At 36.2% G+C, this 27,508-nt stretch overlaps 1 protein-coding gene and 1 non-coding gene across 7 annotated transcripts in view; both read left to right on the top strand.

Moving 5' to 3' along the window:
* Positions 1–27,508, top strand: part of GPSM2 (G protein signaling modulator 2) — an 86,745-nt gene that overhangs the window by 49,099 nt on the left and 10,138 nt on the right. For 4 of the 6 annotated variants that reach the window (XM_061410987.1, XM_061410983.1, XM_061410982.1 and 1 more), the window contains exons 2-11: positions 2,387–2,689; positions 11,656–11,877; positions 12,392–12,527; positions 12,876–13,018; positions 13,902–14,025; positions 14,124–14,239; positions 17,034–17,189; positions 18,284–18,392; positions 19,514–19,643; positions 26,629–26,699. In XM_061410987.1, the coding sequence (XP_061266971.1) occupies positions 2,634–2,689; positions 11,656–11,877; positions 12,392–12,527; positions 12,876–13,018; positions 13,902–14,025; positions 14,124–14,239; positions 17,034–17,189; positions 18,284–18,392; positions 19,514–19,643; positions 26,629–26,699 (1,263 nt within the window). In that variant the 5' untranslated portion in view covers positions 2,387–2,633. Of the gene's footprint in view, positions 1–864; positions 929–2,386; positions 2,690–11,655; positions 11,878–12,391; positions 12,528–12,875; positions 13,019–13,901; positions 14,026–14,123; positions 14,240–17,033; positions 17,190–18,283; positions 18,393–19,513; positions 19,644–26,628; positions 26,700–27,508 lie in introns of all 6 variants that reach the window. The other 2 variants (XM_061410984.1, XM_061410981.1) reach the window with 2 other exon arrangements.
* On the top strand, positions 10,883–11,012 carry LOC133245439 (small nucleolar RNA SNORA70). The gene has a single exon (XR_009735697.1). It is a non-coding gene; the product is annotated as a small nucleolar RNA SNORA70 (small nucleolar RNA).

Here is a 27,508-nt window from a genome sequence, read left to right as displayed (position 1 = left end):
TATTATGTTGAGTTATGTACCCTCCATGCCCACTTTTGGAGAAGGCAATGGCAACCCACTCCAGTACTCTTGCCTGGAAAATCCCATGGACGGAGGAGCCTGGTAGGCTGCAGTCCATGGGGTTGCTAGGAGTCGGACACAACTGAGTTACTTCACTTTCCCTTTTCACTTTCATGCATTGGAGGAGGAAATGGCAACCCACTCCAGTGTTCTTGCCTGGAAAGTCCCAGGGACAGGGGAGCCTGGTGGGCTGCCCTATGGGGTCACACAGAGTCAGACACGACTGAAGCGACTTGGCAGCATGCCCACTTTCTGGAGAGCTTTTTTATTTTTATCATAAAAAGTAATTTTCTTTTTCTGTGGTATCTTTATCTGGTTTTGGTATCAGGGTGATGGTATCTGGTTTTGGTATCAGGGTGATGGTGGCTTCATAAAATGAGTTGGGAAGTTTTCCTTCCTCTGTGATTTTTTGGAAAAGTTTCAGAAGGATAGTTGTTAACTGTTCTCTAAATGTTTGATGGGTTTCCTTGGTGGCTCAGCTGGTAATGAATCCACCTGCAATGTGGGAGACCTGGGTTTGATCCCTGAGTCGGGAAGATCCCCTGGAGGAGGGCATGGCAACCACTCTAATATTCTGGCCTGGAGAATTCCATGGACTGTATAGTCCATGGGGTCACAAGGAATCAAATGTTTGATAAAATTGGCCTGGGAAGCTGTGAGGTCCTGGACTTTTGTTTGTTGGGAGGTTTTTAATAATAGTTTCACTTTTAATGCTTGTGATTGGTCTGTTCATATTTTCTATTTTTTCCTGGTTCACAGTCTATGGAGACTGTACCTTTATAAGAATTTGTCCATTTCTTCCAGGTTGTCCATTTTATTGGCATATAATTGTTCATAGTAGTCTCATGACCCTTGGAATTTCTATGGGGTGAGTTGTAACTTCTTATTTTTCATTTCTAATTCTACTGATTTGAGTCTTCTCCCTTTTTTCCTTGATAACTCTAGCTAAAGGTTTATCAATTTTATCTTTTCAAAGAACCAGCTTTTAGTTTCATTGATCTTTGCGATTGTTCTCTTTGTCTCTATTTCATTTATTTCAGCTCTAATCTTTATGATTTCCTTCCTTCTACTAACTTGAGGTTTTGTTTGTTCTTCTTTCTCTAGTTGTTTTAGATGCAAGTTTAGCTTGTTTATTTGATGTTTTTCTTGTTTCTTGAGGTAAGATTGTATTATTATAAACTTCCCTCTTATAACTGCTTTTGCTGGATGTATATATGTTGACGAGTGTAAAATCCTCTTCTTGTATTGATCCTTTTATCACCATATAGCATCCTTCTTTATCTTTATGGCTTTTGGTTTAAGTTATTTTGTCTGAGTATAGCAACTCTTGCTTTCTTGTCATTTTTGTTTCCATGAGATATCCTTTTCCATCCCTTTACTTTCAATCTATAAGTCTACTCTGCCTTAAAGTGGGTCTCTTGTTGGCAGCATATTGTAGTCTGTTGTTTTAATCCAGACTGCCATTCCATCTTTTGATTGGAGCATTTAGTTCATTGACATTTAATGTAGTTATTGATAGATATGTATTTATGCCATTTTAAACATTGTTTTCCCGTTGATTTTTGTATTTCTTCTTTGTCCCTTTTTCTTTTTGCTTTTCATTTTGTGGTTTGATGATTTTTTCTTGTATTATACTTATGTTCTCTTTCTTTTGGTTTCTGTGAATCTATTGTATGTTTTTGATTTGTGGTTACCCTGTTTTTCAAGTATGTTAACCCTTTCGTACATCTACTTGCCTTAGACTTGTAGTCATACAGGCTCAGATACATTCCAGGGGGAAAAAGATCTACATTTTCTTACTCCCCTCGCCCACATTTTACGATTTTGATGTCCTCTTTTACATCTTCATATTCATCCTTTTGCTGTTCATTGTGGGTATAATCGCTTTCAGAGAAAATTTTAAAATCAGCACAAATATCTTCTTTGAAGAAGTAAATTTATAGAGTTTAGGACTGAGTTGTTCACATGAGTTGTTGAATTTTCATTTTATTTGTTAATGGTAGTTTTTTAAATCTTAAAATATTACAATTTTAAGATACTAGTATTATATCTATTCTTTTATATTTGTAATGGAAAATATTACATAAAATTATTGTATTTTAAACCAATTTAAAAAATTAAAAAGTGCATGTCTCAAGTAAATATCATATGTTTACATCCTTATTTAGAAGCCCTCTGTTGATTAAGCCCTTTGCTGTTTTTCTGCCATAGTTGACATGACAGCAGTCTGTGAAATTAGCTGTGTGATTATGTACAGCTTGGAATTACTTTAGGTTGTTCTTTGAAAATAGGACTTCAAGCAAAACATCTTGTATTCCTTTTGCAGAAATGTTGCTGAAGTGCTGCTGAAAGGGCCAGAGATGCAAGGATTTGGGACACATTTTGAACCTTTAAGCTGTCTGACATTGACCTCCTTTCATTATTAATAAAGAAGAAGCAGGAGCTTAGGATGTATTAACACCAACTCATTAATATACTAACCGGACAATGTTCTGCAGCAATTCTACATTGTAGAGCTGGATTGGCACAAAATAAAATAATTTCTTAGTATACCCAGCTTATAATATGACTCGATGGAGGAAAATTTGATAAACATGAGAGAAGACCATTCTTTTCATGTTCGTTACAGGTAAGACTGCTGCTTTCTTAGTGGGTAATTTTAATATTTATTTAAACATGTGTTTAACTCTGATCATTTGAAATTTAAATATGAAAATATACTAGCCATAGTTAGTATCTCCTTTAAACAGTGTTTTCTTTTTGTTGTGGTTGTAGTAAGTTTTTATATCCTTTCTATAGGGAAATGGTAGTAGAGAACAATTATATTCTATAGTTTGTTTGCTAATGTTCTGTGGAAGAGTTTATGATTAGTTATTTTAAACTCTGTTACTCTTTTTATAATGCAGATATTAAAGTGAAATATATTTCTAAATCTTCGAGGGTAGAAGATAGATTTTGTAGTGTGGTTGGCTGAACAACCTAATTTTTGTTACAATTTTTAAATAGTGATCTTTTATAAATGAGCTTTTAAGAAAAGGGGTGTTAATGTTGGAATGGGTGGGTACTTTCTAAACATGATAAACTAATAATCAGTTTAATATTTAGTGGTAAAATATTAATGACATTTCTAAGACATTTAGGAGCAAAGCAAGAATATGTATATCGTCATTATTTAACATTTATTTTGGAAGTTATGCTCATTGTTCTTAACTGTAAAATAAACACAAATATTAGAATGGAAGACTTAATTATCAGGTGATTAGATATTAATAGATTCCTTATCAAAACTGTTGAGTTAATATTAAATAAACATCAGAACTTCTAGCTTTGAATAGCGTTCTTATCCCTAATGAGTGAAGATGTTTGATACCAAACCTTAGGTATCTTAGCACTTGCATAGGAAAGAATGAGATTTACTGTCATTGGCTTTGGAGCAGATGGTTCATGTTAGGGCATGGTGCCAAGAAAGTTTATCTAGGTAAGCTGAGGGCATTTTTATTGCAAATTTAAAAGTTTCAAATGAAAGAAAATGGAAGACATTCAATATAATTTAAATGAATTTTTAATAGAAATGCTCTTGCTCTACCCTCTGGGGCATAGTTCCAGAAACCTCTGTGTCTAGTGTGAAGTCTTGCCAGTTTTACTTCCTAAATGCTGCTCAGATTCATCTATCCATCTGGCTTCTCTCCACCACTGTGAAAGTTCAGGCCCCCATCATCTTCCTTCCAGACTCCCTCCATTCTCCATTCTGGCCTCTTGGAATCTCTTTTAAATTTTCCTCCAGAGGGCTCAGTCTGCAGATACAGAGTTAATCATGCAACCTCTGCATAATCTCTTTGGTGGCTTCTAGTCACTTGCAGGGTAGGGCCATGCTTAATGTAGTACACAGGAGCTTGCATTACCAGGCCTCTACGTGTTCCTTCATCCTTACTTCCTGCATTCCCTCACCTTGTTCCTTGTATGTGACTCAGTGCCCTTGTTCGTGCTACACCCTATTACCTGAATGCCCTTCCTACTTTATTGGTTTAGCTAATTCTACTCAATATCTAGGAATTCAGCTCAAAAATATTCTTCTGGAAACTGTTTCTGAACTCCATATTTTAAGTGCCCTCTCTGTGCTCAAATATCCTGTGCATCTCTCTCTCTTAGCACTAACTATATTAAAATTCAGTGTACCTGTTTATATGTGTTTGTCTCCTCCTCCTTTGCCACTCCCTACTTTGACTATTGGCTCCCTTTGGGCAGCCATGATGCCTAGCTTGTTGTCTGGCACCGCATTTGATGGAATGTCCTTTGAATTTCATTGGATATAACCATCAAATGAACTTGATGGTTCACTCTTGAAAATGTTTAATAAGACATGTAGTAAGATGTTTATCTGTCTTGCTAAATAGTTTCAAGAGTGGCTTACTTTTTTAAAAAATTTCTTTTTAATTGAAGGATAATTGCTTTACAATATTGTGGTGGTTTCTGCCATACATCAACATGAGTCAACCATAGGTATACCTATGTCCCCTTCTTCTTGAACTTCCCTCCCACTTCCTACCACATCCCCCCCAAATAGGTTGTTACAGAGGCCTGGTTTGAGTTCCCTAAGTAATTCAGCGAATTCCCATTGCCTATCTGTTTTACATATGGTAGTGTATATATTTCCATGTTTTTAATATTGTAACAATTGATGAGGAGTGGATTATACCTGTGCCTATAGGAAGATCTTAGATTTATTGTTTTTCATGATATAGCATAGGTCAAACATGGTTATATATTGATACAAGACTTCACCTATAAAAGAAATGTAAAACTTTTAACTATTTTTAGTAAGACTACACCAAACAAATCTCTGGTTTTGTCAGTCCTGTGAAATTAGCATTCTGTATATGACTGGATTAGTATATAACTGCAGGTAATAGTTTGTATCCCGTTTTTAGATGTCATGTCCTTGTATAGGTTATTTTTCTATTCTGGTAAACACTTAGCATGTGCTGTTGCATCCGTCTGGTTCTTTCATCGAGGTCCTCGTCTGTCCCTGGAGGAGCTTCTGTGGTACGGTGTGTTTGTAAATTTTGACATGGAATAATTCTTCAGATACTAAGAAACCTCCTAAGAGATATCAGAATGCTTTATGAAATATTTTGCAACTTATTTATGAAGGTAGAGAGAAATGGAGACTGACAGAAAAATGGGATTTGTTTCTAAACTTTTTAAAAGTGTTCAACTGATTTTAAATAACTGCCATTAAATTTTTAGGATTGATAATAGTACTGTGATTGTATTTTTTGAAAATGACTCCATATCTTTTAGAGGTACATACCAAAATATTTACAAATGAAATTCTATGTTTTCTAGAATCTACTTCAAAAGTTGCAGAGTGAGGGTGGAGGTAAAGATGAAATATATATTGATAATGTATCATATATTGGTAATTGTTGATGTAGAAAGGTAGATATATCAGGTTCATTATATTAATTTCTCTAGTTTTGTATTTCTTTGTTTAGCTTGTTATATACTTGTTTAAGTATAACAAAGAAATATAAGTAAATACTTTTATTTACTTATATAATTATACTGTTTACTTATATAATTTATAAGTAAATTATGTAAGTAAAAAATATAAGTAAACAAAGAAATTTCCTTGTTTATACTTGTTACTTTGAAGAAAAACATTTCAATACTTTAATATAAAAATTAGGCTATTGCAATTAAGTTGTGAAGGAATGCAATTTTAGTATTGACTTTCAATTTTGCTAGATAAATATAATTATTAATAATATTCTTTCTGAAGAATAGTTTGAGGTAATGTGGAGTGGTGGAAAGAACACTGGATTTGGAGACAAAGACAGGATTTCACCTCTCAGCTTTGCCATCATATGATCTTAAGCAGGTCACTGAGCATCATTTTCTCCTTCTATAATAATTCCCATCTCCCAGCATCATTTTGAGGATGAAATTTGTTATAATGTATAGAATAATCACTTTTAAAACCAAGTTACTGATCAGAATTTAAATTTAATGCAAGATAGTTTTACGCTTTCCCTTTGACAAAGTAAACTAGAATAACTCGATATATGTGGTAGACTGGACAGATGAAAATTGTTTATGGCAGCTAGGACTGGTGATAAAAAATCTATGCCCAATTAAAACACGTGGAAGGTGGAACTAGGGGCTACAGTGAGCCAGTCTACAGCCACAGGAGACAGCACAGTGGAGAAGGTGCAGGGCACTCTTGCTTTGATCTTAAGTCCTGAATCCCAGCATTTATTCTTAATTAGTATATAAGTCTTTGAAGGGAAGTCAGATTTGGACAGAACTGGCTATTAATTTTTTTAATATAGCATCAAGATTTTAATCCTCTTTTGCTTTCATTGATACACTGTAAACACAAGAAACCAGAAAGAAGAAAGTAAAGAAAAAAATCAAGTTGTAGGAGAAAAGTGAAAAATAATAAAATATAAAAGTTAAAATAAGTTGAAATGATGTGAGATTGTGCAAAGATGAAGATTTAAAGCTGTAATGTTCAATCTGTTGACAAAAATGTAAACATTTCAGTCAAGATAGTAGTGCTGTCTTTATACTTACTAGAAATGTACTTTTTTTTTAATTATATAATTCAGTGGGCCATTAGGAAGAATGAAAAGAAAACTTTATATGTGGGATATATTTTAATGGACAGATATTTTCCTGGCTTGTCTTCTAGTCTTCGTATGTTCTTTGTTTTTAACCCAACTGGTAAACAGATGAAGTAATTCTATTCTCTCATAGAGACAGAGAGGATATGAAATTACTTTCTCTGTTACTATTTAATGATCTTCTAAAAAATTTATAAACCAACCTTCCTTCGCTATTTTGCAATTAGCTATATTTGAGGTGTTGGAGACTTTGCCAGAACATTGACTTCTTTTCCAATAAAGCATATCGGAACTATACTGTATGTCAAAATAAACTCATAAGCTAGAGAGTTGGAGCTTTATTTTGAGCATTTGTTACTGAAATAATTTTCTAAGGTAGATTGTCCTGTAGGGCACTCTCACCTTTAAGGACGGCGGTGTAGCCAGCAGGATTCCAGGTAGCTATCACTGTTTCCAATGAGAATTATGTAAAATACCTTTTAGAAAATTTGTAATTCTTAGGATGCCATTCAGCCTTATAGTTAAGTTTTGTGAGATGCAACAGCATTTGGATTGATGGTTCCATTATAATGTATAAATTTAAGTTCAGAACATCAAATATTTGTGGTGAAGATATATATTTGAAGAAGATGCTTCTCTGTTCTATATGGATATTATTACTGTTATTAACTTCCAATTTTTACACATCCTATATATGAATAGTTCTGACAAAAAAGTTAATCACTAGTCAGTCTTAGAAGGAAAGGGAAATTATTTGTGCTAACCGGAGGATTATAACCCTGGAGACAGTCTTTCAGAAAGCTTTAAGGACTACTCTGCCTGAGAAGTCAAGGCACAGTAATACAAGTTTTTGAGACAAGGAGAGTTTTACATCCAAGTAGCATGTTGACAGTTTACATCATCCAACAAGGTGAGTAGTGGACTATTGTGACCCCTTACAGGATTGAGAAAAAAGTTTTCTCTTAAGGAGCTATGTGCTAGCTCCAGGAGTAATTGCCTTCTGGGGGTAGGGGGCAAGTAGGCGTTCCCGTGTCTTCTGGGGGATCCGGTTAATGTGTCATGCAGATACACAGTGCACGAGGCAGTGACTCAAATGGCAGAGAAGTTTTTATGTTAATTTTTTTTGTCCTGCTTTAAAAATAAATTTGCTTCAATAGCCTCGTCTTTTATTAATTTCCTGGCCAGCAACCTAATCATCCTGGGTTGATGGTTCCGCAGGTGACGACAGTGTGTCTCTCTCCCTGGGTGAAGCCGTGCGCCATCACTAGGATTCTATCGTATGGTGACATGTAATTTTTTAAACCACTACTCTGTTGATGGGCGTTTAAACTGTTTGTGGATTTTCGCTTCTGTGACCATCCTTTTAAATTTGTATTGATGTAGCTTTAAAATAAACTCCTAGTGGTGAAATTGCTCAACATATAATTTTTTCCATAATTGGTATTATGCTTAAAATTTGTTAATAGAAACAGTAATGTATTTTATGTGTAAAAATGTCTTTTCCAATTTTTCCCCCATGGTAATTCTTAGAAGTTCAGTGGTTTCAGTATTTAGACAAATAAAGATAACTAGCTCAAGTACCACGTCTGGCAAAAGAAGCCTTTGATAAAACCACATTTTTACATATTAATCTTTTGCTGACTCATTTCTCTTCACACATGTGATACACCAGTAACCTCATAAGACCTTAAACAAAAGTAATCTTTTTTCTTTTATGAATTCTTTCATATTCAAAAATAAAGGGAAGTTTTCACTTGTAAAAGACAAAAATAGGCTTTATTAATTTGAAGTGACCTATAAAGAAATATAAAACAGCAATTTAAGATTTCTAGTAAACTAATTTATTTTTCTACGTGCTTTATCTTTCCCCACCCCATTCCTAGTCTAATGTTAAAGCAAAATACTAAAAAGAGGTTAACTTGCATTATTTTACCTTGATTTATAAAGTGAGGGTGAAGTCACTAGTCTAACTGTGAATAAGCAGTTTAGCCTTTGGCTAAATTATTAAAAAAAAAAAAAGACACTTGGATATAAAACTTAAAAATTACCTCTCAGAGATGACTACTTTCATCTACTTATTCTGAGCGAGAATTCTGCTTTGAACCTTTGGCTCTGTTAGTTTAGATTTTTCATCTAGCTTCATCTGATTTATTTTCCACTCTTACAACCCTATTTTAATTTATGACTCTAAGGATCCTTGAAATTTTATAGGCTAAAAGACAGCACCTGAAGAAATGTATTAATTGATCTCAATGAGTTTAGGGTGAGTGGTGGTTTAATTCACATTTCCTGTTACAGGAGTGATTCTCAACCCTGTCTTGTACATTGGAATTACCTGGGAGCTTCTAAACAATTCTGAGGGCATACCTCATGCCCAGGGGAGTGGGACCCAGAGTTGAATTTTAACAAGTGCTCCATGTGAGCTCCACTATTGTGCAGCCGGGATCAAGAACCACCACTCCTGTAGTGTTGCTCAAAGACAATTTTAGAAAGAAGTAATTTAGTGCTGCTCTAAAAATTAAAATGCTTGATGAGCTAAATCAGAGTCTTCCAAAGGGTGGTGGTATACCACTGGTAGTACCTAAATTTATTTTACTCACTTTTTTTTTTTTTTAATTGGAGGCTAATTACTTTACAATATTGTGGTGGTTTTTGCCGTACATTCACATGAATCAGCCATGGGTGTACATGTGTTCCCCATCGTGAATCTCCCACCCATCTCCCTCCCCATCCCATCCCTCATCCCAGTGCACCAGCCCTGAGCACCCTGTCTTAATAGTTACATATTTGTTTTGATGTGCATTAGAAAAGTGAGTATCACATCAAACTCAATTTCATGGATACTGCTTTAGATGAAGCTAGATTTTTTTTTTTTTTTTAATGTGCTGTGCTTAGTCACTGAGTCATGTCCTACTCTCCACAACCACATGGACTGCAACCCACCAGGCCCCTCTGTCCATGGGGATTCTCCAGGCGAGAATACTGGAGTGGGTTGCCATGCCCTCCTCCAGGGGACCTTCCCAGCCCAGGACTGAACCCAGGTCTCCTGCATTGCAGGCGGATTCTTTACTGTCTGAGCCACCAGAGAAGGCAGTTAATGGCACGTGCCAATTGAAAGGAATTTGCCAAATACAGAAATACCTTTAAGTGAATGGCAGAAATCATGAAAATGTTGAAGACCCACCATGGCAACTTTGGTGAAGAGCACCTACTAAAGTGTAGGATTGGAATTGGAAGTATTGGTGTTTTTTCTCTTAGATATATTTATAGTAACTTAATTCTTCTGGCTTTTAAAATTTAGTGACAGACTTTGAGAATTAGAATTTCTGCAAATCTTTAAATCATTGCTTTATAACATAAGGTTTCTTAACACTTCTTTCATGGAAATGTACCTCGTACCTGAAGATATTTTGCTCTTCTATTTTTCTACAGTATAGGTGATCCTGTGGTGGTAAGACAAGGAAGGAGTGTGTGTGTGTGTGTGCACGCGCGCGTGCGCATACCTGCACGCATATGAGAGTTCACCTGAGTATGACATAGAGATGTGTGGTTGGAGGGGCTGAGTAGATCACCTGCATACCTGGATAGAGAAGAGTATTACTTAAAGGCCTTCTCCTCCACAGGCATTCCTTTTCTCCCCAAACTCCCAGAAAGCCCGTTAGTCTGCCATAACTCAGAACAGTTTAGGAAACACTATTTTAGATTCTCTCATTGGTAAAACAGGTTTCTCTAGGTTAGCCAATTAGAATGAGCTCTGTTGACAAAAAAAAAAGTAATCGATGGATCTAAGAAAGAAATGAAATATTTTATTCAAGCCAAATTGAGGATTATAACCTGGGAACACCTCTCAGAAAGCTCGGAGAATTGTTCTGCCCCTTTGAGGTCCAAGCACTGTACATCAGATGACATATTACTGACATTTTTCACAATCCACATCTACCTGTACACAGCAAGAAATGAGTAATGGACCACTGTGGCTCCTTACAAGACCTCCTAAGGGGTCGCTGTGACCCCTGATGAGATTGAGAAGGAATCTTATCTCCTAAGGAGGTCTGGTTAATGCAGATGCGCAACACACACAAAAGGGGAGGAAGGAGGCCAAATGAGCAGAAGAAAAATTTTATTTAAGTCTTCCTCCTCTTGTCATAAAATGTGAATTTTATTTCATCAGCTCCATATAGAGATGTTCAGCTATCCTATAAAAAAGACCTCTTGTGTTCTTCTCCCCACGGGGGCCCAGTGTGCAGTGGCTGCATCAGCACCCTCCTCGGTAGTGTATGCAACCTGTTGCTCTCCAGGTTGTCCTAAGGCACCTTGGAGACACCCCTTTCCAGTGGACACTCATGACTGGCATGCTGTCCCCAGTCTTGGCTCCAGACAGGTATGCAGAGTGCCTTTGGAAAGCCCCAGGGCACAGTGGCCGCGGTCCATGTTGGCCAAGTCATAACGTCCATCTGCACCAAGCTGCAGAGCAAGGAGCATGTGACTGAGGCTCTCTGCAGGGCCAAATTCAAGTTTTCTGGCCACCAGAAGATCCACATCTCCCCAGGAGTGGGGCTTTACTAAGTTTAATGTAGATGAATTTGAAAACACGGTGGCAGGAAAGTGGCTTATCCCGGATGGCTGTGAGGCCAAGTGCATCCCTGATCGCAGCTCTCTGAACAAATGGCGGGCCCTGCACTCATGAGAGCCCTGGTGCTGTCCCCTCCTCACTCACGCCCACCAATAAATCCTACTTCCTGTCAAAAAAAGACCTTTGTGGTTGAGAGACTTTTGAATAGGCAGATTAGCTTTTGCTATAAAAGTTTACTGTTTTATCAATAGTGTGTATATACTTCAGTTGTAGAGGCAGCTGTTGTAACCAAGAATTGCCGCAGTCCACGTTGAAATTATATTGTTGGAAGTTAAAAGACACTGTGATGCAGTTGTAATGTAATGTTGTGAATGTCTGTCCTATATAATTTTATAGAATGGAAGCCTCTTGCCTCGAACTGGCCTTGGAAGGGGAGCGTCTGTGTAAATCTGGAGACTGCCGTGCTGGTGTGTCATTCTTTGAAGCTGCAGTTCAAGTTGGAACTGAAGACTTAAAAACTCTTAGCGCTATTTACAGCCAGCTGGGCAATGCTTATTTCTATTTGCATGATTATGCCAAAGCACTAGAATACCATCATCATGATTTAACTCTTGCAAGGTAATTAACTTAAGCTTTTTCATACTTTCTCCCTAAATTAACTGTTACTTCAAAAATTTTTTCATTCAGTTAAACGAATAGTACATTTAATGAGTTTTAATTCATTAGCAGTTCAGTTCAGTTCAGTTGCTCAGTCGTGTCCGACTCTTTGCGACCCCATGAATCGCAGCATGCCAGGCCTCCCTGTCCATCACCAACTCCCAGAGTTCACCCAGACTCACGTCCATCGAGTCAGTGATGCCATCCAGCCATCTCATCCTCTGTTGTATTTTAAAACTAATCTTTAGGCTGAACACAGTTTAATTAAGTAAATGAATAGTGGTGAAATGATGTTAGAGTTTAATTAAGTGAATTAAGATTATATTTAAATACGGAAATGTAAGTTTAAAATTTTTATTTAAAGTAGGTTTCAAGAATAATGAGTCTTTCTTACCTTAAGCATGTCATCTGTTCTCTAGGGAAAACTGTATTCTGGCTGATTTATATTTTAACACATCTTTTCTTTAAACCCCAGGACTATTGGAGACCAGTTGGGGGAAGCTAAAGCTAGTGGTAATCTGGGAAATACTTTAAAAGTTCTTGGGAATTTTGATGAAGCTATAGTTTGTTGTCAGCGACACCTGGATATTTCCAGAGAGCTTAATGACAAGGTAATGAGGAAACGTTAGATGGTAGGCCAAATGTTTTCATTGAAATTGCTTTGTGTTTTAATCCTATTTAATTATTCTGTAGTTTATCTAAAAGTTAATACCAAAAAGAAAGTGAGAGAAGAGAAAATGAGAAGAGAAACAAAAAAAATTTTTAATAGATGAGAAAAAGAAATAGTAAGAGGTCCTTTCATACATGGTCATATGTTTTGTGGTTCTGTATGGATGGCTGATGTAAACATTTTTTTCTCTTGACCATAATATCAAGGATGTTACAAATAAGTATATGTGATAAGCATTGTAATACTGGCCTCTGATTTCAAAATGTAAACTGCTGATACCTTCATCTAGGTGGGAGAAGCAAGAGCACTTTACAATCTTGGAAATGTGTATCATGCTAAAGGGAAAAGTTTTGGCTGCCCTGGTCCTCAGGAGGTAGGAGAATTCCCAGAAGAAGTAAGAAATGCTCTGCAGGCAGCTGTGGATTATTATGAGTGAGTAGCCCTGACGCAGTCATGTGGTCCACCTCAGACAGTAGTAAAGTTTTTAAGTTTGGCAGACATTTTAAAATCATTAGTAAGTAAAATAAACCATCAAGTTGCTGCTAAAATGTTATAGTGTTCTATTAGTCGTAATCTCCTCCCTCCCCAGGAAAACTTTCATTTAAACTGCAGACCAGTGCCACTTAGTGGTACAAATAAGAAATATCAGTAGTGAGTCTTGGGTTATTCGGAGTCTTTTATCAACAGACTTTCATAGAACTTCTTAGCTGTATGGGTTCTAAGATTACTCTGTCCTGGACTCTGAGAAGAAACCTACCTGAATGGTTGAGTAAAGTATTCCCAGTTATTTCCTGTAGCCACCCTCCAGCACAGACATATCATTAAAACCTGGCACATTATGGCTGTAAGCTTATTTACATTTTTTTTCCTATAAAGAATTCAATTTGTAGAGAAGCTCATCAGTGGGGCTAGGAGCTGAGTGCACTTAGTCACTCTGTCCCATGTCCCTTGGGAAGGTCTGGGACTAGGGCCATAGCACGGCCCTAAAAGGGCCTTCCCTGAGCTTTGGGGAGGTGAGTTCCCAGAGAACGGGGCTCCACGCACACAAGGGCAGACTGGGCAGGAGGTGCTATGGACCCCGCCTTTGCAGAGGGTCCTGGCGGATGCCTCCTTAGCAGAGTTTGGAACAGACTCACTGCCAGCGAAGTGAGTTCAATGGCTGAGGTGAGGTATCCTGCGTGGGGGCCTCATAACCCAATTCAGACTACTCCCGCCCATAAAAAAAAATAAAGAATTCGATTTGTAAATGAAAATCAATAAATGGTTTTCTCAACCTTGTTTGTTTGTTTTTTAAAAACTTTTTGTTACCACTTAGGGAAAATTTATCACTAGTAACTGCTTTGGGTGACCGAGCAGCCCAAGGACGTGCCTTTGGAAATCTTGGAAACACGCATTACCTCCTTGGCAACTTCAGGGATGCAGTTATAGCTCATGAACAGGTACAGTAAAGCTTTGGAGCAGATCATTTTCTTCATCAGTGTTTTGAACAGCTTTCAGACTTTCTTTAGTTTTATCTAATTAAAACTTTCTGTTTCAGCGTCTCCTTATTGCGAAAGAATTTGGAGATAAAGCAGCTGAAAGAAGAGCATACAGCAACCTTGGAAATGCGTATATATTTCTTGGTGAATTTGAAACTGCCTCTGAATACTACAAGTTAGTCTAATATTTCTGTAGATAAATGTAAAATGGTTAGTTATGCAGTCCAATGAATCATTGGCTTTGGGTTTATGACTTTTTTGGTGCATTTAAGCAGCAGGACCTTTGGCTCTCTAAGTCTCAGCCTTCTCATCTGTAATCAAAGATATCAATACTTTGGGGATTGTTATGAGGACTGAATTAAGGACTATATAAGCACTTATTTAGCATAGTACTTGGCACACAGTGCTCGATACGTATTATTGTTAACAGTTAGTAGCAGCAGCATAGCCCCTTTATATTTTTATTAGTTTTTATCTTTAAAACTGTTTTCAATGACATTCTAAACGTTTAAAGTCTTTTACACTGGTTCAGCATGTATGGTGTATATATTTACATGCTCCCCCACCACCAATGATGGGTTTGCAGAGAGGCCACATGAAAGCCTGGTAACAAACAGATGCCCTGGTTTCCTCCAGCAGTTGCTGAATGTCCCCCACCTTATCCTACCATCTTATCGAGTTCTCCCACCCTCTCTGCCTATCTTTGGTTCTCTCTTTAAGCTGAGGCCCTATTCACTTGAGTAGCACTCCCAGCTTCTTCTGAGACAGAGTCTTTTTAAGCTATTGGTAGGCTTGAAACATACATGATAGCAAAGTTTGGACTGCTTCATTTTGCCTGATCTTTGCTTTCTAGATTGTTTGGTGTTTTCTTTAATTAGTGGGAATTGAAGGTCCATACAGGCCTTAGGCAGAAGCCAATATGACTGAACCAAAGACACAGTGACTGATTTATGTTTTGTTAAAAAATCTAATGTGAGAGAGATCTGGAAAGTTTATCATCTAAAAAAAAAAAAAAGTAAAATTGCTTTAGGTCCATATTAAAAACTAGAATGTCATCCCATTTAAACTTCAACTAATGGTTGGTATTTGTTGGTTGACTAGTTAGATGTGAAATAACCTTCTAAATAAAATACATCACTATACAAGGAGTATATATTTTGATTTTAAATATAAAAGTTTCTTATATTTTAAATCCAAAAGACAGAAAAGTCTTAACAATGATGTATTTGTATTAAATACTGAAAAGTTCTGTAAGAAAGTAGAGATGGTGGCTGTTTAACTTAAGAAGCATGAGTATAAAGTAATGAAACTTACTCCTGCCCCACACACCCCCAAGCAAGGAGAACTCAGAACTTCATACATATTACATAAATATTGGTTAAAAATATTTTTGGAACTCTTCTTTGGAATTGTTTTCAGAGCCACACTGGAAAACTATCTTAATTTTATAGGTCTATAATAGAAAGGATAGAAACAGTAGTCGGTAAAGCTACTTTAGTAATAGAGTTTGGTTATAGAAAGACTTCCAACCATTTTCAAATTAACTGTATTCTCAAAGGATAACCATATGCCAGAAAGGATTGTGCCACAGGGTCAGAAGACAATTCCAAAAGTCTTCCAAAAATGTTTGTGAGGACAGGCAAGGTTAGAGTAAGTGTGTAGCCTTGCTGGGTGACAAATTTGAAAGTATCATCATTAAATACATAATTTCAGGTTTGTTTGCTTAATAAAACTATCACATTATCATATACTTATTTTTCATATAGTTATAATGATATGAAGTATTTATACTGTTTGGCAGAAATTATAGGAAAGAGTCATTTATATTATTGGCTCCAAAAGCATCTGTAGATTGAAGCACTAATGAGAATAATAACAAAACACTAACATTTATTAGCTTCTACTGGGAGCAAGATGCTATGCTAAGCACATTATATATACTAATTCATTTAATCCTAACAAAACCTATTTTTTACATACGAGGAAACTAGTACATAGAGAGGGTGAGTGACTTGTCCCAGTTACAGAGTACTAACTCACAAAGCTGGGACTTGAACCCAGTCCTCCTGGCTCTACAGCCCATGCTCTTAACTACTGCACTGGCTTCTCATTGGTGATTCCACAAGGTAGAGTTTGGTTAATATTTAAATGTGGCATTTAATATTTTTCATGAATTGGTGACTTATGGCCTATACAAAGCAATTTACATTAAGTATTTTCAGTTTTGACAAAATGTAAAGGCAACAGTATGATGTATGTAGACAAACTGACTTAATGGTATTGCACTGCAACAGGAAGTTCAGTTCAGGCGCTCAGTTGTGACCCCATGGACTGCAGCATTCCAGGCCTCCCTCCATCACCAATGCCCGGAGTTTACTCAAACTCATTTCCATTAAGTCGGTGATGCCATCCGACCATCTCATCCTCTGTTGTCTCCTTCTACTTGGGCCTTCAGTCTTTACCAGCATCAGGGTCTTTTCAGTTGAGACAGCTCTTCACATCAGGTGGCCAAAGTATTGGAGTTTCAGCTTCAACACCAGTCCTTCCAATGAATATTTAGGACTAATCTCCTTTAGGATGGACTGGTTGGATCTCCTTGCAGTCCAAGGGACTCTCAAGAGTCTTCTCCAACACCACAGTTCAAAAGCATCAATTCTTCAGCAACAGGGAAAGGTTTTTTTAAATGTTAAAAATACTGTTAATCTTTAGAGGCACTTGATCTCATGCATCAATTCTCCTTTTATCTGGGGAATTAATAGGACTCTTATATTTATTCTAAAAGTCTGGATTTGTTTTTTGTGTTTCAAGAATGCCTTTTCATTTTACCTAGAAGTAGTGGAGAAAGTATGGGATATTAGGCCCTAAAGTAGATTTACTTTAAAGGCAGGAGGAAAAGTGAGTTTTATTTTATGTTTACTATAGCCAATAATAGAAATGATCTTTATGTAAGAATTAATTTCTTTTTTCAGAAAGACTCTACTCTTGGCTCGCCAGCTTAAAGACAGAGCTATAGAAGCACAGTCTTGCTACAGTCTTGGAAACACATATACTTTACTTCAAGACTATGAGAAGGCCATTGATTATCATCTGAAGCACTTAACAATTGCTCAAGAGCTTAATGATAGGTAAGTTCTACACCTTTTTATTGTTGTTATGATAAAATATATTGTTGAATCCCTAGAATTTTTCCTTTAAGTTTCTTTTTTGGTTTGCTTTTCTTTTTAATTTCTTTATAAGGTATCTTCTCTGTTTCAGTAGCATTCTCTGTATGCTAGCATATGTTTTGAAGGGCTAGCACATTTTAGAGGATTTGACTGGTTCCCTATAATCTTGAACCAAGTAGGTCACAAACTCACATGCCTGCAAAGGTCCTCCTGACTAGATCAGTGTGGAAAATTGTGGTGAAATTCGATATTACTCCTAATGTTAAGGGGACAGCTGCTATTTCACTCCAGCTAAGTGTCGCAGGCCAGGAATGAGGATCCAAAGCCACCTCTTTTTTCAAGAGAAGGGAGGAATTCTGAGTTTTATATAAAATATTCTGATTTTTAAATGTTGATGGCTAATTCTTTTTTTTTTTTTTAACTATATGGAAAAACAGAATATTTGTACAGGACTTTAGTTTCTGACATTTGCTTTAAATAGGATAGATTTTTATTTCAGTGTGAAAAATTCTATATACTTATTCAAAATGAAGTATGCTAATTCAAGAGGTAGTGAGTTCTGTCTTCCTCATGGTGAGTGATTACCCAGTAAGGCTATCATAGAAAGAAAATGGGGTAGTTGAATTACAAGACCTATCCCTGAGACTTTATAATACACTACATGTTTTAAAAAAATCTTTTCCATTTTAAAACTTGACTCTGAGTTCAGTATTACCTGGATATTTTAACACAGTTGTCCCTTGATATCTATGGTGGTTAAGATTCCAGGACCCCTGTTGATACCAAAAGCCAGGGAGACTCAAGCCTCATGTGTAAAATGGTGTAGTACAACCGGCCCTCCATATCCAGGAGTTTCTCAGATCATGGTTGAATCCCCAGATGCATAACCTGAAGCAGGCCAACTGTATATCTCTAGTATTATGATAGTTTGTTCTTTATAAGAAAGACCAAATAAATTCAAAGAATTGTTTTATACTTTTAATTACTACTTGATTTTATTCTTCACACCGACTTCCTTTCAGATAACTGTATGTTAACTTTGAATTATTTTGTAGAATTGGTGAAGGAAGAGCATGTTGGAGCTTAGGAAATGCATACACAGCTCTAGGAAATCATGACCAAGCAATGCATTTTGCTGAAAAACACTTGGAAATTTCAAGAGAGGTATGAAACTAAAAAATGTTATCTGTGCTTATCTGTGCTACTGTGATTCACAGATCTGCAGCCCTATTATTTCTCTAGGATCCTGCTATATGGCCAAGTAATAAATTTAATTATATATTGTTCTCTAGGCATAAGAACTGAAAGCATTTTAAGATACAGATCAGAGGTATGTTTGCACTGGCCTTGATGTAGGATAGAGGAGAGGATTACTGACCTATCTCCACTGTCCCCCATCTCTTTGTGGAAAAGTAGCATGGTATGAAAGGAGGAAGATGGCTTTTAGAATCAAGGACTGGTTCCTGTTACAGTTCTGCCATTTGCTGGCTGTTTGAGCTTGGAAACCTTTTCTGAGCATCATTTCTTTCATCTGTAAAATGGGAATAATAACTGCTTTGCAAATTGTTATAAGGATTAGAGAGAAAGTATATAAAAGTGCCTAGTGTGATGTCTAGTGCTGGTTTAATACTGCTACTACAGTATGGGAGAAGGCAATGGCACCCCACTCCAGTACTCTTGCCTGGAAAATCCCATGGACAGAGGAGCCTGGTAGGCTGCAGTCCATGGGGTCGCTAAGAGTCAGACACGACTGAGCGACTTCACTTTCACTTTCTACTTTCATGCATTGGAGGAGGAAATGGCAACCCACTCCAGTGTTCTTGCCTGGAGAATCCCAGGGACGGTGGGGCCTGGTGGGCTGCCGTCTATGGGGTCGCACAGAGTTGGACACGACTGAAGCGACTTAGCAGCAGCAGCAGCAGTATGGAAATAAATATTATAAGGAAATTTTATTCATGTGATGCCAAGTTAACATGTCACAGAATAATCTACATTATTATTTAATTGATCACAGAGATTGAGAGCAGTCTAATATTTAGAGAAGAGTTGATAGAATATATTCATTAGTCCTACTGCCATAGTTTAGAAACTTTCCTTTTCTTTCTTCTTTAAAATAGTATTAATGGAAAAAACCATTTCATTTATAGTATTATAATTCTAAAATAACTATTTTCATTTCTCCGTATTTTCTTCCAGTTTTAGGTTCACAATATTTTCAACTAATCTTCACCATTCTTTACTTTAAATACTACTCTAAATATATAAATAAATGCTTGTGGTTGTAGGTTGGAGATAGAAGTGGTGAGCTTACAGCACGACTGAATCTCTCAGACCTTCAAATGGTTCTTGGTCTGAGCTACAGCACAAACAATTCAATGATATCAGAAAATATTGAAATTGATAACAGTTTGCATGGTAAGTATTAGGTGTTCAAAACCCAATTTCTTTATCCTTAAGATTTATATTTAAATTATTTATTTCAAGTTCACCATATCCAGAAAGATATATAACATAGGAACTTTTTATACCTTTTTGCTTTACCACTGTCCCATTAATTTATCAATATACCCTATTTTATAGCTTTTATCATGAATATGGTGAAGGTATAGTTTTTTTGTAAAAATACATTTAAATTCTGTATCTGTGGGCTGGTTCAAAAATGTATAAACATGAAGAAACAAAAATTTAAAATTTTACTATTTAACCTTTTAAATTTCAAATGTCTTTACATATTTAACATTTGTTTAGGTTTTTTCCCCTCATTTTGTTTCTAAGGGAAAATCTCCTAGGATTTTTTTTTTTTAATTCAGAACACCTAGAACTTTTCTTTAGATGCTGATTTGGTTTTGATGTTGTCACAGGAAAAAATATGCTACTGTTTCTAAGTGGAAAAAAACCCTTTTGATTAAAAAAATAAAATTAACAAGATTAGAATCACAGTTTTGAATACCATTTATATGTAATCTTATGTGAGTTCCATTAAACATTCAGCTTAGGCTTTAAAAATTCTCAGTCTGAAAAAAATTACTGACACAGACATGTTTTGAACTTGAAAGTCAGTGAAAAATCTAGCTTTTATCTTTGCAATATCCTCCTCTAACCCATACAAAGAAAAGCAAGAAGGAAAAGAAAAAATTAGTGGCTAGTTACCTGATCAAGACTGTGAAAGAACATTTAGTTGAAAAATGATAGTGAAGTATGAACAGTATGGTAAACTCAACCGTGTACATTGCAATTGAATAATGGACTAAAAGGTTTTCCTGTGTTTAATTTTCAAGTAGGTTAAGTTGTAATAGCTTCTCATATTTTAACAAATGATCATGTGTCCTCATGGATCCCTCCAGCTATAGATCAATTCCTTTGTATCCCTCTGTAACAAAACTCGAAAGTAATATCACTGTTCCTTGTCGTATTCTCCTCCCATTCTCTCTTCAACCCACCGGACTCTGCCTCAGAGTTACTGGACTCTTGACTTTGGCCCCATCATGACACTAAGACCTTTTCAAGGTACCAGAGACTTCCATTTTACCAAATACAATGGTCAGTTTTAGATGTCAGCTTATTTGATTTCTCAGCAGTATTTCCTACAGCTGATCATTGCCTCTTCAAATGCTTCATTCATTTGGCCTCCAGGATTAACTTCTTTCTGGTTTGCCTCCACCTCACTTGACCACCCATCTTCATGACTCTACTCTTTCTCATGTTTCCATCCTTGACATCTGTCGTGCCTGGGGTTTGGTTGCTGACCTTTTCTCTTCCCTCTTTCCTTTTCTATTTTCTGCCTATCCATATCCTTCCTTCCTTTCTAATGTTATCCTTTTCCCTCTTATCCTACACTCTAGATACATGTAATAGAACTTTCTGTGAAGAATAAAATGTTCTGTATCTGTGCTGTCCACTAGAATAGCCTCTAGCTATATGTAGCTGTTGAGCACTTGAAATGTAGCTAGTGCAAAAAGAAGTGAATTTTTAAATACCATTTAAAGTTTTAAAAGCCACATATGGCTAGTGGCTAAAGGCTTCCCTGGTGGCTCAGATGGTGGCTCCACCTGCAATGCTGGAGCCCCAGGTTCCATCCCCTGGAGAAGGAAATGGTAACCCACTCCAGTATTCTTGCCTGGGAAATCCCATGGACATAGGAGCCTATTGGGCTACAATCCATGGAGTCTCAAGGGTCAGACACAACTTAGCGATTAAACCACCTAAATGTCTGTTTAGGTTTTTTGCCCACTTTTTGACTGGGTTGTTTGTTTTTCTGGTATTGAGTTGCATGAGCTGCTTGTATATTTGGAAATTAATCCTTTGTCAGTTTGATTTGCTATTATTTTCTCCCATTCTGAGGGCTATCTTTTCACCTTGTCTGTAGTTTCCTTTGCTATGCAAAAGCTGTTAAGTTTAATTAGGTCCCACTTGTTTATTTTTGCTTTTATTTCCATTATTCTAGGGGGTGAGTCAGAGGATCTTGCTGTGACTTATGTCCTACAGTGTTCTGCTTGTTTTTTCCTCTAAGGGTTTTATAGTTTCTGGTCTTACATTTAGGTCTTTACACCATTTTGAGTTTTTCTTTGTGCATGGTGTTAGGTAGTGTCTAATTTCATTCTTTTACATGTAGCTGTCCAGTGTTCCCAGCACCACTTATTGAAGAGACTATCTTTTCCTCATTGTATATTCTTGCTTCCTTTGTCGAAGATAAGGTGTGTGGGCTTTCTATCTTGTTCCATTGGTCTATATTTCTGTCTTTGTACCAGTACATACTCTCTTGATGACTGTAGCTTTGTGGTATAGTCTGAAGTCAGGAAGTTGATTACTCCAGCTCCATTCTTCTTTCTCAAAACTGCTTTGGCTATTCAGGGTCTTTTGTGTTTCCATACAAATTGTAATATGTTTTGTTCTAGTTCTGTGAAAAATGCCATTGGTAATTTGATAGGGATTGCATTGAATCTATAGATTGCATTTGGTAGTATAGTCATTTTCACAATATTGATAATTCACATTCTTTGAAAGCATTCATGAAACACTTCCAGTAAAGTTTTAAAAATAAAATTAAAAAAACAAAATTAAAAAAAAAAAAAGAAACACTTCCAAAAATTTAACCACCATGCCAAACCAGCAAATTTGAAAGAATCTGTATCATGAAGATTTCATGCCCTGAGCATGGTACAGTTAAGTTAGAAATTAACAAGAAGATAATATATAACACATATTCATTTGAAAACTTAAAAACACACTTAAACCTTATGGGTTTAAGCAGAAATCTTAACATAAAATTAGAAAATAATTTAGGACTGAGTTTTAATTTATAGGATACATAACTTACATTGGTGCAAAACTTACATCATATGTTTAAAAAGGAAAAAGATTCAGTGAGCTGACTATCCAGCTTTTAAGTAAAAAATTTTAAAAACCCTCTAAAGAAATAGAAGGCAAGAAATAACAGAAATTAATGTTATTAAAACAAAGATTCAATAGAGAGTTTTGGTTTTTTTTTTGCTGTGCTAGGTCTTCTTTGCTGGGCGGGCTAGTCTCCAGCTGCGGCAGGTGGGGGCTCCTTTCTAGTTGTGGGGCACGGGCTTCTCACTGTGGTGGCTTATCTAGTGTGGGGCATTCATTCTGAGGCACGGGCTTCAGTAGCTGCGCCTCCCGGGCGCTGGAGCACAGGCTCAGTAGTTGTGGCACATGGGCTTAGTTGCTCTGCCACATGTGGGATCTTCCTGGACCAGGGATCAAACCTGTGTATCCTGCTTTGGCAGGTGGATTCTTTACCACCGAGCCACCAGGGAAGCCCAAGAGAATTTTTAAAAACCCAAAAATTTAGTTAAAGACTAACAAATCTACAGCAAGATTATTTGAGGGAGAAAAAAAGAGAAAGAAGGGATATAATATAGATGCAGCAGACATTATAAAGAGATTATCCTGAGTAGTTTTATTTGAAAACTTAGAAGAAATGGACAATTTCTAAAAAAAAAAAAAAAAAAAAAAAGCTTACCAAAATTGAATCTAAAAAAATCTAATGGTAGAATGTAATCTGAATGGATGACATCACTAATGCCTAAAACCATAGAGAAATTTGGTCCATTATTTAAAATCCTTCCACTGAGAAAATACCTGGCCAAGGGGATTTTACAGTGTGATCTCCCAAACATTTAAAAAAAACTGATTCCAACCTTCTGTAAAATTATATAGGTAACTGGAAAAGTAGAACACTGTTAGTCTTTCTAAAAACAGTATAACCTTGATATCCAAACTAGACAAGAACAATATATATAAGAAAGGAAAATAACAGGCAAATCTTTACTCATGAACATAGATGGAAAAATTCTGAGCAAAATATTAGCAAACCAAGTCCACAATGTATTTAAAATAAACAGGAATTCAAGTCTACTGAATATCAGGAAACCAATTAATAATATATATTAGTAAACACAATAAAGAAGAAAATAGCTCAAATATCCAAATATGTCAGTAATTCTATTAAATGTAAATGTTCCATGTAAAGGACAGGAGTATCCAATTGGTAAAAGAGCAAAATCCAACTAAATATGTAAGTCTGACAGTAAAAGGACTGGGGGAAAAAAAGGGTACCATGGAAAAACTAATGAAGAGAATCTGGTACAGCTGTACAGCTGTATTAATAACAGATAAAATGTACTTTTAAGGCAAAAGATCTTGTTAAGAAGACAGTCACTTCACAATGGTTAACAATTCAATTCAGCAGGGAGAAAAAGTCTTATATATATATGTATGATACCTGGTAAGCCTAATAACAAAACTTCAGTGTACAAAAGCAAACGAACTAAACTGAAAGGAGAAATGAGAAAAGCTAGCATAAAGGGAAACTTAAACACATTTCTGTCAGGAATTGCTCCTGTCAAAAAACTAAATATTATAAAAGATGGCGGTTCTTCCCAAATTGATATATATTCATTGTGCTGCTAAGAAAATCATGACAGCTTTTTCATGGAACTCAATGAGGTCGTTCATGAATTTACATGAAAGAAAAATGGGCTAAGAACTCAAAGCCAAAACATTCCTGATGAAAAACAAGAAATGAGAAGTGCTTTCTGTACAGATATAAAGATTATAAAGCTAATTAAGACAGTGTTATTGGCATAGAGACAAATAGCTCAAATAGGATATAGAGCCTCTATATTTTTAATCCTTGCATATATGAAAATTAGTATCACATAAAAATTCCTGATGGACCAAAGATTTAAATATGAAAGACAGATTTAAAGCAGTAATTATGATCAGCCATCTAACACTTGCTAAATGCTTACTGAGTACCAGGCATTGACCAACCTCTTTACAAGTGATGATGCATTTATCATCACACAGTGATATATAAGGTAGGTATCACTGTTCTTTACAAATGAGAAAAACAGAATGACACAGAGGTAATTGCTCAAGGTCATATCACAGTGAGTGAGTGGTCTGTTCAATCGGTATGGTATCTCTGAAAGTAAAGGAGAATATCGTCAAGATATCAGAGAGGGGAAGGATTTCTCAAAACACAAGAACAAAACCATTAAGAAGACTGACATTGAAATTAAGAACTTCCTTTCATTAAAAGAAACCATAAACCACAAACTGAGAGGACATTTGCAACACAAATGATTAAAAAGGATTTGTATCCTCAATGTATAAGAACTCCTATGAATTAAGACAGATAACCTAACTAAAAGATAGACAAAAGTGATGAATAGAAGAAATACAAATAGCCCATAAATATGTGAGAAGGTGGGCTTCCCTGATAGCTCAGTTGGGAAAGAATCCGCCTGCAGTGAAGGAGACCCTGGTTCAATTGAGTCAGGAAGATCCCCTGGAGAAGGGCTAGCCTACCCGCTCCAGTATTCTTGGGCTTCTCTTGTGGCTCAGCTGGTAAAGAATCTGCCTGCAATGCGGGAGACCTGGATTCGATCCCTGGGTTGGGAAGATCCCCAGGAGAAGGGAAAGGCTACCACTCCAGTATTCTGGCCTGGAGAATTCCATGGACTGTATAGTCCATGGGGTTGCAAAAAGTTGGACACGCCTGAGTGATTTTCACTTTTTAACCCATTTAATCAGGGAAAGCTTCCCTGGTGGCTCAGCTGATAAAGAATCCGCCTACAATGTGGGAGACCTGGATTTGATCCTTGGGTTGGGAAGATCCCCTGGAGAAGGGAACAGCTACCCACTCCAGTATTCTGGCCTGGAGAATTGCATGGACTATCAATGAGGTTGCAAAGAATTGGACATGACTGAGCGACTTTCACTTAATCAGGGAAAACCATAGTGAGGTAGTATTGGTGGATGAGGTGGATGAAAATTAAAAGGCCTGATACCAGTTTGAAACAAATAAGTAATAGAAATCCTTACGCAGTGTTGATGGGAGTAGAAGTTGTACTCAAAAGAGCAGTCAGGCAACATTTTGGTAGAGTTGAAGATGTACCAGCCGTATGATCCTGCAGCTCCACTCCGTTACACGTCTGACATCCAAAAAACAAAGCCTTGCTCATGTACATGAAGTATTTCCAAGAATTTCTATAGTAATATTGCTTACAACAAATAATTGGAAGCAACCTAAATATCTGTCACCAACAGAAACGGTATATGCTTTCTTAGTCCTATAAATTGCATGAAAACTGAACTCCTCGTAGCAACTTGGATGAGTCTCACAAACATGAGATTGCTCAAAGGAAGCCAAGTTAGAGAACACACAGTATGAGACCATTTCTATAGCGCTATATAACAAGTTCCATTGCTTAGAGGTGTATCATGTGTAATAAAAACATGAATTATGGAGGAAGAGGGATTTTATAGGGTGAGTTACAAAAGGGGGAGTTAATGTGTTGGCCATGGTTTTTTTCTTAAACTGGGTATTATGTATTTCTTGGCTACAAAAACTTTTCATATTTAATGATACCTTTTTGAAAAGGATATTTGAAGATCTTTTTATTAAACTTTTTTCCTGACTGGCAGTAAATCTATTGTCAGTGGAGATCTTAAAATGGAAACAGATAACTGAGAAGTGTTTTGGGGATGTTATTTTGATTCTTACCTCAAAATTGAAGGCCTTATGCTTTCCTTATGTTTTTACTTTTAAACTGCTCTACCGTTTGGGTAGGTTTTAGGAGACTGTGTGTATCATATAAAACCAGTTATTATGAAATGCCTTTTCTAAATTAAGGGGTAATGTTAGTAACCAAAGTTAGTTTCCAACCAAAATCTTAACTTCCTTACATCAAAATGTTTTATTCATTTAGTTGGTGTGGAAAATTATTATTCTTGAAAGAATATATGTTTATACATGTTTCCTCCTTCCATATGGGTTTGTGGAGCAGACTTTAAATAACATAGTGATGCTGAATTTGCAGTCTTAAGGGCTCCCTAGTTTATTTGAATTAACATTTTTTTCCCAAAGGTGCACGCCCCAAGTTTGGACGCCGACACAGTATGGAAAACATGGAGCTTATGAAGTTAACACCAGAAAAGGTTGACAGTTTTTCTGTTTTAAATTTCTTGAACTGTTAAAATATTTCAGCAACTTTTAATTTAAATGAAATAATTTAAGTCCTGTCATATGGATAACACTTGAACATTTTCCTCTGAAAAGAATCAAGTACAGTGCAAAAACAATGTGTACAGTATGGTGCCATCTGTTCAAGAGAACTTTTATGCATATATATCCTTTGTAATTGCATGGCAGCAGAAGGGTATGTAAGATACTTGACAACTTGATTACCTCTGGGAAAACTGCTGTCTGGGTTATAAGAAATGCTTACTTAATATACTGTTTTGAAGTGTTTGAATATTTTACCATGTACATGCACTACTTTGTTTTTCTTTAATTAAAAGAAGATCAGGGAAATTAAAAAAAGGATTGAGAAACTTTTTCAACTAAATATCAGCAACATTATTGGCAAGATTAATGATACTTATGATCAAGCTAGTTTTTCTGGCTGCACTTTTGAAAAGCTTTTTTAAACAAAGCAATAACTCCTTATTCAAGATGCATCTTCTCTAGGATTTTGTTGGTTTTTTAAGTAACAGAGAAGGGACTTAATTGGGAAAAAGGTTACTGAAGAATAAATCTAGGCTGCTTTCTTCCACCTCCATTTATCTTAAATACACTGCTATGGTTTGCTCTTATTTGTTTATGCTGTATTGATATTTCTTAAAACACTTTTTATAAGATATATTATAATAACTTGGGAAACTTCCAATGTGCAAATTAAAATTATCAATAATCACACCTTCCAAAAGGAAAATTAATATTTTTGTATTTGTTCATCTTGCATTTT

This window comes from Bos javanicus, chromosome 3 (genome assembly GCF_032452875.1).
Source record: "Bos javanicus breed banteng chromosome 3, ARS-OSU_banteng_1.0, whole genome shotgun sequence".
Classification (NCBI taxonomy): domain Eukaryota; kingdom Metazoa; phylum Chordata; class Mammalia; order Artiodactyla; family Bovidae; genus Bos; species Bos javanicus.
This window is presented reverse-complemented; position numbering and strand designations above follow the sequence as displayed.